At 37.9% G+C, this 13,877-nt stretch overlaps 1 protein-coding gene across 7 annotated transcripts in view; it reads right to left on the reverse strand.

Moving 5' to 3' along the window:
- EYA4 (EYA transcriptional coactivator and phosphatase 4) overlaps window positions 1–13,877 on the reverse strand; it is a 113,140-nt gene that overhangs the window by 25,847 nt on the left and 73,416 nt on the right. For all 7 annotated transcript variants that reach the window (XM_058171547.1, XM_058171566.1, XM_058171589.1 and 4 more), the window contains 4 exons: window positions 12,613–12,692; window positions 12,293–12,458; window positions 8,369–8,505; window positions 7,147–7,230 (listed from right to left, as the gene is read on the reverse strand). In XM_058171547.1, the coding sequence (XP_058027530.1) occupies window positions 7,147–7,230; window positions 8,369–8,505; window positions 12,293–12,458; window positions 12,613–12,692 (467 nt within the window). The remainder of the gene's footprint in view (window positions 1–7,146; window positions 7,231–8,368; window positions 8,506–12,292; window positions 12,459–12,612; window positions 12,693–13,877) is intronic.

Genomic DNA, 13,877 nt, shown 5'->3' on the forward strand with positions numbered 1-13,877 from the left:
AATTCTTACTATCAAAATCTTGAAAGATAAGTAACTGGAAAGAAAATGTAAAGATAGTGAAAAGAGGCATTTTAAAAATGAATATCATGGTTAACCTAAGATAGAACAATTACATAACAGTTCCAATCTAATTGTTGCAATTAAAAATATTACTGTCACTATTAAATATTGCTATGAAACAAAGTACTTTTTTTATCCAAATTAAAGAGCTTATCCAAGAATTATATCCTCAGTGCAGAAAAGAAACTTCCAGTTTGTAATCCCATCCCTTGGTAATGACAGATATATAACCAGCAAGGGAGAAAAGAGTATTTTAGTATGATGGGGAATCACTAATGGCACAACAGGAAAAACTTAGTTGAATTTGAGTTGGGAATGTGGAGGCCATAAACCTTTGTTGTAAGGTGTGTGAAAATAAAGGCTTCGCTTCGTGTTCACCCTTGGACCATCAGACACAATGCAGAATTGGATTTCAAATAGTGTGATCAATCATGGCACTCTGTCTAGAGTATGAAAAATAAAGGTCTAATATTTGCTAAACTGGATGCTTCTGTTGATGCGAATATGAAATGGATGCCATGTAGTCCAGTTTTGTTAAATTTATTTCACTTATTAAAATCTGAGGACAAGGCAAAGACAATTAATGGGATGTATCTATTTTATCTGAATGCTTTTTAAACGCTGAATTTCACACCTGATTCCCTTTAACAGGGAGGTTAGCATATGGGCACCTTGTATGCTAAATATATTGCTATATGGAAGAAAATATGCTTGAAAGAGCTACTTCAAGAAAGTCACAGTACTTTTTGGAGTTCTTAACAATTATTTTCTACAGTTACTAGATCTAAGCCGCAAAAATCAAGATGACCACTAGATGACAAGAAAAAAAGTTTTAATTCTTTGCTATCATCTATTAGACATCTAGATTTTTGTGTCCTAATCTGGTAGCCCTATACTGGCCATCTACTATAATCTCCCCTAGGAAGATGTTTGAGAGAGCAATTTCAAACCACTGTAGAAGCAATTTCAAACCCTTGTAGAAGAAAGTGATCATTAGACCCTGTTGCAGTTTTGATTCATAGGACTTAGTTAGCCATGATCGCCCCAATGGTTTACATTAATAATGGAGAGAAATACAGGGAATACAGCCTTGCTGTGACTATTCTTGAATATCGTCCTTGTTTCCACCATCTAAGAAAAGAAATGGGTCTTTGGACTATGGGTCTCACATCCCAACATTCAAACTCAGTATTTAGCTGCTTAATTTGCCTACAGCAAAAGAGCAACACGTCCCTTAGTTTATTCTCCCAGAAGTGGGAAACTAGCAAGGAGAATCTATATTTTACTATTTGTATGCTAATTTGGCTACAAGTAGATTCAACTCAAAATGCCTCTCAATAATAAAATGTTTACTAATACCTTGAAACACAACAATGAAAACATAATTTAGATCAAATGCAATAAAATATTGTTATTTCAAAATTAATTTCTTTCAAAATCAGTATTTTATATAACATATCATAAAAGAAGTCCAAGAACAATAAATGAACTTTATTGTATAGATATGATATAAATTGTATACAGTATATGGAGCCAATTTGGTGTAATGGTTTAGGCACATGCTGGAAAGTGGGAGACCCTGATTTCAAGTCCTGCCTTAGCCATGAAAGCCTGAGTGACTTTGGGCCAGTCACTTGCTTCCAGTCCAACTCATCTCACAAGGTTGATGTTGTGGGGAAGATAGGAGGAAGATAGATATGTTCACTATATTTAGTTATTTGTAATAATAATAAAGGCAGGATTAAATCAATCAATCAATCAAATATATAGAGGAACAAGTTTAAGACTATAATATGAAGATGCATTACAGGATTATAAAACAAATGCAAAGCTTAATTGGGCAAGAATCAACTCCTTTCTAACAACTAATCCAGGGATCAACACCCACAAGTTCTGGAAGCCATTCCACTGATTATTGTTCTCACTGTCCTTTTTCACTGTTTTGAGTAGATAAACTCAAACTCAAACAGGGAAATGCTTATAGCACTTACTATGAAAATAATCATTCATCACTTGTTGCTTGCATGTACACTGAGAGTTTATTCACCGGAGACAAATTCCTTGTGTGTCCAATCACACTTGGCCAATAAAGAATTCTATTCTATTCTATTCTGTGGTATTCAGTTTTAAGTAGATGTGAAAAAACTGAGTAGTAAGCTCTTCACATCACATTTACTGTGCTGCTTCTTTTTAATAATAAAATGCTGCTTTTAGTTTAAAAAGAATGATCAATACTTCCAGATTAGATTACTTTAATGCACTCAGTGGGGAACTGCCCTTGGAAAGCTCTGGAAGCTAAAATTAGGGAAGAATGTGGCAGCTAGATTACTGATAGAATTTGATGGCTCAAAGTCCCAGATCAAGTTACACTGAAGAACATATTCAATTACATCATCTCTGTGGTTACTATATTCTTTGAGGGCAGAGGAAAAATCCTGCTACGTATGTCAAGACAGTATGCACTGCTACTTGCTGAAATACGGATGTGAACCTTTCCTATCTTGTGCAATGACATTTCCCTCCATCCCACATCTTTGAAAAAAAAACATACCTTTTTAATAGCCCCTTTCAAGCCACTAACACCTTCTCATCTTTCCTTTTTAAGGAATTACTTTTATCTTGCAATATTATTGCAACACTGTTGTAAATTATTCAGGATTTTATAATGATGAGCACAATGGAAATATATTAAATACAAAATAAGAAAGCACAGCTACAGCCAACCGGAAGAATACAGCTTTCTAGACTATTATGAAAGGTGAAGAAGTTACAGAAGGATATTCCTTAGGAACTATTTACAGAATGTTATATTGCTTTGGAAATACAAATAGAGAGAGGGAATGTGAAACAAGGATTAATTTTAAAAAGTCTATAGAGTAAGTGACCAGAATAAAAAGATAAGCATCTGGGTAATAGGGCCGGGATAGCTCAGGCAATAGAGAAGCCTGTTATTAGAACACAAAGCCTGCAATTACTGCAGGTTCAAGCCCGGCCCAAGGTTGACTCAGCCTTCCACCCTTTATAAGGTAGGTAAAATGAGGACCCAGATTGTTGGGGGGGCAATAAGTTGACTTTGTAAAAAAATATACAAATAGAATGAGACTATTGCCTTATACACTGTAAGCCGCCCTGAGTCTTCGGAGAAGGGCGGGGTATAAATGTAAACAAAAAAAAAATACAGAACTAAAACAAAAAAGCCATGAATAGCATTGTGGTTCAAATGAAACAGCAGAAAGAATACATGTACAGGGTAAATATTTGATTGAAAATAACATGCTATAACAAATTGAGCAGAGTGGGTTATTACTTCTATAAAGCCAGAGGTGGGCTGCTGCTGGTTTGGACCGGTTCACTCAAATTGGTTGTTCCAATCTGCACAATTTGAAGAACTGGCAAATCGGACTACCAGCTGGGCCCAGCCCCACCTGTTTTTTGGGCTGTTTTCAGGCCGTTTTTCTGGCCAAAATCGACTCAAAAAATGGCCTGAAAACAGCCCAAAAAAGCTGGCTGGAAGAGGAAGAGAAACTAGGTGAGCCAGACCCAGATGTGTCCCGGGTCACCTCGTCCCAGAAGCAGCAACCTCGCACTCTTCCTCTCTCTGCTAGTCCCCTTCTTTGCACAGGATTTCCAAGCAATGGAGATGGAGAAGGAGAAGGGGGCACGTTTCTCTGTGCTCCCGTTTATGTGTGGCACTCTCCCCACAATATTAGCAGCAGCCGCTGCCCCCTTCTTCCTCTCTGTCTCCACTGCTGGGCAATCCTGTGCGAAGAAGAGGGCTAGCAGAGAGGGGAGAGTGCGAAGTTGCTGCTTCTGGGATGAGGGGACCCAAGAAACATCTGGGTCCAGCTTACCCAGCTTCTTTTCCTCTCGCAGCCAGCTTTCCCAGTCTAGCTTGATGCAGTCTCTCTCTCTCTCTCTCTCTCTCTCTCTCTCTCTCTCTCTCACACACACACACACACACACACGCACACACACACACAAACAGGTTGGATCTTTCTTTCCTCCCCCCCAGAGACCCCTGGATTCCCTCCCCAACCCTGCCTATCCCATACAGGTACCATCCACACAAGTGACATAGAGTTTGCCATGCCTGTGGCACTCAGTCACATAACCCCACCCCCCCTGTCACACTTACCCAGCCAGTCATTAAGACAGAGAACCGGTTGTTAAAAAATTTGGAGCCCACCACTGGATAAAGTGATAACATTCCAATAAAAATAAGAGGTATACAAGTTAGTTAAGATCTGATCTGACATATAGGCAGAAACTTTCTATTCCTATTTGCAATTAAAGATTAAAGGCAACAAGACTCGATTCAAATTGATTTGAAATTTAAGGCTCAAATTGATGAAGTATTTAATCACTAGCTACAATAGAGAGACGTCATAAATGTGTCCAGCGACTTGATTTGAAGGCAAAGATGGATGAAAATAATAGGTAGGAAAGACATTGCAAAGTATAGTATTTTCAAAGGTTCCACAGCAATATATTTTATAAATTATTCTGTTTCTCTTTTAAATGTTAATGTTATTCTTCTTCTAGAGCAACCAAAATGAACATTATCTATTTAAAAGTTAAAATAATAATCACTTAATTTTATTGCAAAACTGTTGTTTACATAACAATTGAGATGTGGATTAACAAAAAGTTTCAATTGCCACATTACAACAAATACAAATTTAAAAACAATTAGTAATCAGAGGCAGGAATCACAATTTTATCAAATTTGGATGGATTTTTATGGTTTACCTCAAAAGCAATAGATTATAATATGATAATACTTTATATATAAGGCAAATTTGTACATGTATAGTACCTTCTGTTTACATTTCTTTGTATTTTATATATCTTTTCTCTATGTATATTGATTTATGTTATTTAAAATTAGTGACATTTTGGAATAATATGTTATAGGCAGATTGTCCAATGATTTTTTAAAAACAAACCTGAGAAATACATGTTATCACTATTGTATATATAATATGCAATGCCAACTAGAAATATTCTTAAATATATAGTACATAGTCTATCAGCAAGCACATTATCCCAGGACCACAGAACAAACAGAGAATTTGTCACGGAGACACATAACAGCAAGGTGAATTTTTGTTTTTTTAAAAAACCAAAAATGTTAAAATTTAAATTTAAGACTCTCTTTTTTCTCTCCAACTTAATCAAACTCAAGAAGAGTGAAGCAGAAGAAACAGAGCACATCACCCCAGTAGGGTTTGCTTTCTGATATAGTCTATCTGAAGCCCTGAATTTATGATCTGCACCTGAAGATTCAATTTGACAGGTCAATCAATTTTCCCCCCAAACTGACTTATCTCTTGTAAGTTTCATAGGTTTCATACCAACGAAGAATATTTTCTTTGAGAAAATAATATTTTCAAAGAAAATAAGTTTTGTCCAGTAGTTAACATACCATGCTAGAAACCAAGTGGGTGTTAATTCTAGTTCTGCCTTAGCCATGAAAGCCAGCTAGGTAACCTTGGGCCAGTCACTCTCTGTCTCAGCCCACTCATCTCAAAGGATTGTTGTTGTGGGAAAAATAGGAGAAGGAAGGTCTGTTGGGTATATGCACTATCTTGAGTTATTTGTAAAAATAATAAAGGTTAGCTACAAATAGTTAACTAAATAAAATATTTAGAGTTTTACCTTAATATAAGTTTAAAGTAAATGAACTGTTAAGTACCGTTTTACTACTTTGACTATTTAAGCAATACATCATTATATCAAATTCATGTCAATTGTCCACAGTCTAGAAATTACAGAATATATTTCTGTAGCAAATTGTGAAGCTTTTCTTCCAAAGTAATTTATTAGTCATGCATGAGATGAATTCTATGCATCTGCCCATACATAAAAAATGAAATGTGAGCAATTATTTTTAAACGTAATATATTATCAAAGGACATTAAGAGACAGCAAAGAAATCATCATTTTAAATACGCACTACTGTGCTCAAAAACCAACAGGAATGGTGCTGTGTTAATCTCCTTTGACTTTTCTTGTAGGTATTGCTGCTATAGATATATGGAAAAGCCCTCTCAGGTTATTGGCTCATGGGAATATGGGCCTTATCCAGAGATTGCCAACATTGCAGGGGAGGTAAGATCAACTATAAGACTTCCCTATATCAAGATACAAATGCCTTTGGCTGCATTAGCAGTTGGCACAAATTGGAGCCAGACAGTCTGTCTGTTGACTTCTGTGCTGGATTGGGCCATCTCTACTAGAATGTCCCTTAGGAGACAAATACTCAAAGTTCTCAGGAGGCTGAGAAGGAAGCCTGAGCTATGTTAAAAGCTATGCCAAAATTTGAAAGTTATGCAATGACATCAGAAGAGAATCAAAACTTGTTTAGAGCAACAGAAGTGAAAAGTTTTTTTAGGGGAACTTCCTTCCTTCCTTCCTTCCTTCCTTCCTTCCTTCCTTCCTTCCTTCCTTCCTTCCTTCCTTCCTTCCTTCCTTCCTTCCTTCCTTCTTCCCTTCCCTTCCCTTCCCTTCCCTTCCTTCCTCTTATTAAACATATGTTTTTAGACTGCTGATTATTTTACTGTAACTTATTAATAAAACCAGTAGTTATGTAGTGGTTGAGTATTTTCTCAAGCAATCACAAAGTATTTCAATAGCAGTGTTCAGACTGACATCTAAATGTTAGTAAAAAAAAGCAAAGGAAGCTGATTTTAATGAAGAAGCAGTAAAGCCTTGAGAAGTTATAAGAATAGGACAAAGTGTTACTAAGTATCCAGTTAAAGCAATCCTGCATTTAATGGGCTAGGAGTGGGTATAGGGAAGGGTGTCCATTAAAACCAAATGTATATCTAAAGTTATATTTCTTGACTTTTATGTAATTAATCTAAATAGTATCATTTGCAATAAAACTTAGTGAATCCTGAAGTAAAGTCTGAATGAAAAAAATATGTCAAATCTACGGACTATTAAAACCAAATATTATTTATATACCAAAAATACTGCTAAATACTACATATGGGGATGATTCAAGGACTTTAAACTTAGCAAATAAATTATTGTACTGCACAATAATTAGCTACAACAAAAGCACTAGTATTTCTCACATACCTTTCCATATTTCTGTGCATAAGATCCTGTAAGAAGTGAATGGAAGACAATGATAGTTTCATCCAAATCCCAAACAAATACACGCTGAAAACAAAAGAATAAACAAATCAATATATATAAACAGCATAAGAACTAGAGGCAGTTATCCAAAGACTGTTTAGTCTTTTTTGAGGGAAAAAGGTTGTTATGACTCAGTATTTCAAGTTAAGAAAGACATTACTAAAAGAAAAGACAGCTGTGTAGTTCCAGAAAAAGTTGCAGATGCTTTAAGGAGCTCCAGACAGGTGATACATGAATACTGGGTTACACTCCAAAGCAGGGGTCTCCAACCTTGGTCCCTTTAAGACTTGTGGACTTCAACTCCCAGAGTCCCTCAGCCAGCTTTGCTGGCTGAGAAACTCTGAGCGTTGAAGTCCACAAGTCTTAAAGGGACCAAGGTTGGAGACCCCTGCTCCAAAGCATATTTCTCTCTCCAAAGCACTGCCCAGCCCTCTCGCTGCTTTTTTATATTTGAACTGTCAAGCCAAAAACAGAGATTAAATATACATGCTCTAATTTTCTTCTTTGTGTCCCACTTTCAAAGAGCTTTGTTAGGTAAAAATATCAAATAGCAATTTTAATTTTTATAACAGAAAATTTTCATTTATGAATCAACTTTTATGGTCCTATTAAAGAGGGCTATTATGCTTTTTAACAAATGATCAAATATACTATTCTGTGAAAACACACACACACATACACAAACTCTTTAATGATATCCCATACACATGTAACTTTGTGATTTCCCTGTTATCTTTTAGCAGCATGAAGAAAAAAAAGTTTTCTCTCAGTTTTCAATCCAATAAAAGATATTTAAACTTTAATAACTGTTTGAAAGGGGAAAAATGTTTCAGGGAATTTATCCAGGATGGACATTCAAAGTGCTTAAAGTATTTCAAGCTTGAAGTATAAAGGTTCCAAGCTTGAGATAGAGATCTGTAGATTCCCCCGGCTTCTCATACTTCAATTACATTCCATGAGTAGGCATAACAAGGGAGAAAAGAAAACGTTATCAAATAGCAACTTTATGAAATTTATTTGTTTAAAAAAATTCTCTTAATACAATACTGAATCTAATTTTGAGTGAACAGCATTTTCTATTAATATGTATTCACTTATCTCTCTTTCTCAAGTATGAATTACTTCCTGACCTTGATATTGCTATTAATTTAAAAGAATGTACCTCCAAGTCACTATCAGGAGGAGGGGATGGGTTATTTTTCCTCCCTCTGCCCCTTGATTTTGACCCAGAACTCCTACACGTTCTTTCATCAAGATCTTTGATTGGAGTTGAAGGGCTCTGCACAGCATCAAACTCTCCTGTAAAAAAAAAAAGGGGGGGGAATTGTAAATAAACACTTATCAAAATACAAAGTATTCTTTATTCAATTTTATAGTTCAAATAAGGTACTCCTAAAGCTTTAAATGGATAATTTGTATTATCTGTAAATCCCTAATTATTCAAGAGGAATGAAAATAAACTGCCTACTCTTTAACTATGAGCATTTGCCAAATTACAAAGATTGAATAAAAATATATAAAGGCAAGTATCTTGCTGCTACGGTTGGAGGGTTTGGGGGTGGGGGGCACCGTTTTTCCGTGGTTCTCCTCCTACCTCTCCGACCGTTCGCAGACGGTGTTGACAGGGGGGCAGAGGTCAACCGCTAGGCAACTCACTTGTGGGGTGCCGCAGGGGTCGATCCTCTCGCCTCTCCTGTTCAACATCTATATGAAGCCACTGGGGGAGATCATCCGTGGTTTTGGGGTGAGTTGTCAACTGTACGCTGACGATACTCAGCTGTACATCTCCACCCCGAACCACCCCAACGAAGCCGTTGATGTGATGACTCGGTGCCTTGAGGCCGTTCGGGTCTGGATGGGGACGAACAGACTCCGACTCAACCCATCCAAGATGGAGTGGCTGTGGATACCAGCGTCCCGGCACAGTCAGCTAATTCCATCGCTGACTGTGGGGAGCGAATCGTTGGCCCCCAGGGAATTGGTGCGCAATTTAGGTGTTCTCCTGGATGCACGGCTGTCTTTAGAAGATCATTTGACGGCCGTCGCCAGGGGAGCTTTTTATCAGGTCCGCCTGATTCGTCAATTGCGCCCTTTCCTGGATCGGGACTCGTTATGCACAGTCACTCATGCCCTCGTTACTTCCCGTCTAGATTACTGCAATGCTCTCTACATGGGGCTCCCCTTGAAGAGCACCAGCAGGCTCCATCTGGTACAGAATGCGGCCGCTCGGGGGATTGAGGGAGCGCCTCATAGCTCCCATGTAACACCTCTCCTGCGCAGGCTGCACTGGTTACCGGTGATCTTCCGGGTGCGATTCAAGGTTTTGATCATCATCTTTAAAGCGCTCCATGGCATGGGACCAGGATATCTACGGGACCGCCTGCTGCCGCCAGTTACCTCCGATCGACCAGTGCGCTCTCACAGGGAGGGCCTCCTTAGGGTGCCGTCAGCCAACCAATGTCGGCTGGCGGCCCCCAGGGGAAGAGCGTTCTCTGTGGGGGCTCCGGCCCTGTGGAATGATCTACCTGTGGGACTACGTCTTCTCCCTGATCTTCGGACCTTTAAGTGCAAGCTCAAAACCTTCTTCTTTCACCAAAGCAGGGCTGGCCTAATGGTAATTTTTAATTTGAGGGTTTTTAGTGGGGTTTTTAAGGGGTTTAATTTATTTAGTAACTTTTACTCAGTAATTTTAATATTCAGCTTATTGAATCAGATTTTTAATGGAATATTGTATTTAAAATTTTTTTGATATCTATGTTTTATTTATGCTGTACATTGCCTTGAGTCCTCGGAGAAGGGCGGTATAAAAATATGAAAAATAAAATAAAAAAATAAAATAAGTGTTAGAAGATATCCTAGGAGTATAATCTCGCCATATAATCTCTCAGATAATCATATCTCAGCAAACTATTTTTAAGATAAGAAACAAATTTAAATAAATAAATCCATTTTCCATACTATGGGATGTACAGTTCTCTTCCAGGATAGAAGTTCTTTAACATTCCATCTTTCAAATATTATGCAATCCCTACTTCATAAAGGTCAAGCACTAAGTGGAATGTGCCCAAATACTTGTTTACCAAAGAAACTCGCATCTCTGAAACGCTAGGAGCAGATGTGAAGGCCACCAAGAAATAGTTTTTAGTGTTAGGGATATTAATGAAGTGTAACACTCTATTGTGCAGAAATAGAGGAAAGTATTCAGATTGAAAATGTCTACCATAATATAGTAAATGATTTCTATCTATGACTAACCTTAGTTTTTAACTTTATAGTCTTAAAACAGCGAGAATGCAGGCAGTTCAGAATCAACACTTTTCTGAAACGCAGGTTGCAAATTAAGATTTTGTATCCTATTTGATGAGTTCTTCCCCAAGCAGTGCTATCTTCTGCAAGCTTTATACTCTATTAACAGAAGATCTGGAAACTAGCAGGGTAAATATACATTTGAGTTTATGAGTAGCAGCAGCTACAAAATACTTATGTGGTACATTTCTGGATGCAAATCTTTAAAAGTCAGAAATACTTCTCAAAATGGAATGGCAGGGGGTGTTAATACTGTCCTGATCTGAAGATATTTCCCCTTTGATCTTGAATGGAGTGGCACTTCCATTCAATGATTTGGGAGTTTTCTGGACTCATGGCTCCTGCTTGATAAGCAGCTGTATCCAGAAAGGCCTTTGTCCTGCTTCATCTGAGCTAGACCCTTTCATGGATTGGCGGTGTGTGTGTGTGTGTGTGTGGAAGAGGGAGGAACATTTGAAATAGCCACTCAAGCTCTGGTCACCTCATGTCTTGACTATTTCAGTGTGAAATGAGATTGTGCAATTTGCCCAATATTTCACTAATTCCCATCCTTCTAGCATTTTGAAGGGCTCTCCAAATATGACTTGTCACCTAGACCTTTGGTGAAAATGATTGATGCAGTTTCCTTATTTTTCATTATTCGCAGAAACTTATCCCCAAATCTTTATCTTTTGATATCTTGTTGGGGATAATCGGATTAAAGGATTGATTCTTTACTAATGCTTAATGGATTTTTGCTGATTAAGGCGAGATTAAGATTTGACTCCTTGGATGTCAAATTTATATTTATTTATTTATTTATTTTATTTGATTTTTATACCGCCCTTCTCCCGAAGGACTCAGGGCGGTGTACAGGCAAGATAAAACCAACAATACAAATATACACATTAAAATACCTTTAAAAAACTTATTCAAAATTAGCCTGAAATTAAAAATTACCGTCAATTAAAACCCCATTTAAAATTACTAAAATTCACTATTAAAATCCAATTTAAGCCAGCCCCGCGCGAATAAAAAGATGTGTCTTCAGTTCGCGACGGAATGTCCGAAGGTCAGGTATTTGACGTAAACCCGGGGGAAGCTCGTTCCAGAGTGTGGGAGCCCCCACAGAGAAGGCCCTTCCCCTGGGGGCCGCCAGCCGACATTGTTTGGCGGACGGCACCCTGAGAAGTCCCTCTCTATGGGAGCGTACGGGTCGGTGGGAGGCATGTGGTAACAGCAGGCGGTCCCGTAAGTACCCAGGTCCTAAGCCATGAAGCGCTTTAAAGGTCGTAACCAACACCTTAAAGTGCACTCGAAAGGCCACAGGCAGCCAGTGCAGTCTGCGCAGGAGCGGTGTTACATGGGAGCTACGTGTAGCTCCCTCTATCACCCGCGCAGCTGCATTCTGGACTAACTGAAGCCTCCGAGTGCACCTCAAGTGCACCTTATACTAATAAAGTCTGTTTTCATGCACTTAGGTACACTTAGCTACAACTAATGTACACATGAACCTATACCAGTGTTGGCAAATCTTTTCGGCCACCTGGTCTTTGCGCATGTGTGCCAGAAACTGGAAGATCATCTTTCCAGTGCGCGGCTGCTTTTCCAGCTTCCAGTGCTCCCACGCACGTGAAGACCAGGTGGCCAGTGCACCGGAACCTGGAAGAGCAACAGGCGACGGCTCAGGTGCCTAGAGAGATAGCTCTGTATGCCACTTCCTACACGTGTGCCACAGGTTTGCCATCACGGACCTATACCATGATTCTAAATAACTGGAACAAAAATCAATGAATGGTACCTGGTTGGGTAGTAAGACCTGGAAGGGATTCTTGGAGCTGGTATGTTGATGAGGATGAAGAGGTACCATCTGCGGTGTTATTTGATGTCATGTATGCTCCATATGTTGATGCTGAATAATACTGTGGATATTGATTTTGGCTGAAAGCTGCATATGATGGATAATCCTAGAATGTTACAAACAATGTTTTAATGAAGACTTATACCTTTAAAACTACATCAATTTTTTAAACCTAAAAATAGAAATAAACAACACGTCCAAATAAATTGCCAAATCAACTTCATAATAGTTTGTACTTTATAGACAAAAAAAAATCATACCTGTTGTGAACTATTGAAGTTTGTAGAATTTGATACTGAATTGTTTGCATAAATAGTGGAGGATGGTGTAAAACTAGAACCTAGAGTTAAAAGAATAATTCCCTATAAGAGCTAAGCAATACATTATTCAAAATTCATACAAATAAGAAATGAAATTTTCAGATGAAAATTAAGAGTATGTAATTAAAATATGCATTTATCTCACAACTTCAACTTTTTAAAAAGAAAATTTGATATGCTTAACTATAGCTTAGTATAGTATTGTTTGTAAAGAACATGAACTTTAAAAATTGAGCAAGCTATCAACAATGTTTGTAATTGTTTATATATATTCCATATATCCATCTTTCATAAACAGCTTTACAGAAACACTGTTTCACAGAAACACTGAAAATAGACATTTATGTATCAACAAATCTACTTAGTTTCAAAACTTGTACTTTCTTGATCCCCAGATTTTCCCTTTCTTTAATACAGCTGTTATAAAGTAGTGGAAAAATATATTGATAATGGGTTGGGAGGGATAGGATGTTTAATGCAGCTTTAAGATTTAAAAGAACTTCTAGTTCATGAAGTGACCATATTTAAGATGGCCATAGCTATATCAAACAGAGAGTAGCTCATCTCTCTCCAACATTCTCAACATAAATAGTTACGGAGTAGAATCATGGTGAGGACAGCAAAAAGATCTCTTCTAATATTTAACAGCTAAGGCTGAAAAGCCTGCTGTCTTGGGTTGTGTAGAATCTCATCTTATTGTTTTTGGAAATCTCTCTCCTCAAAGTTGCTTTAAACCATGGGTTTTTTGGTGTGTGAACATATGAAAATTGTATTGCGAGCCCTGAACCAGGCATATTGCTATTAAAAAAGCAACAAAGAAAACTCTGGAAAATCTTCTCCAAACTCAGCCTTGACTACATCTTGGTAGTCTTTGTGACATGCAACTTGGACTACTGCAATGCAATTTGTGCAGGGCTGTCCCTGGAAGCTTCAACTGGTGTAAAATGTGCTGGCGGGGGCAGTCATTAATGCCAGTTACTCAGCACATGTGAACCACTGCACCATGAATACATTGGCTTTCTTTAAAGTTCTTCAGGGCATAGGACTGGGTTACTTATGGGACTATCTTTCCCAAGTTGTTTCTACTAGTCCTATTGGATTTTGGGCAGGAAGGACAATTGCTACCAACCTGCCTTCCATTGAGGACCTGTATATTGCACAAGTCAAAAAGAGGGCTGTGAAAATATTTACAGACCCCTCACATC

Source organism: Ahaetulla prasina, chromosome 1 (assembly GCF_028640845.1).
Source record: "Ahaetulla prasina isolate Xishuangbanna chromosome 1, ASM2864084v1, whole genome shotgun sequence".
Lineage (NCBI taxonomy): Eukaryota > Metazoa > Chordata > Lepidosauria > Squamata > Colubridae > Ahaetulla > Ahaetulla prasina.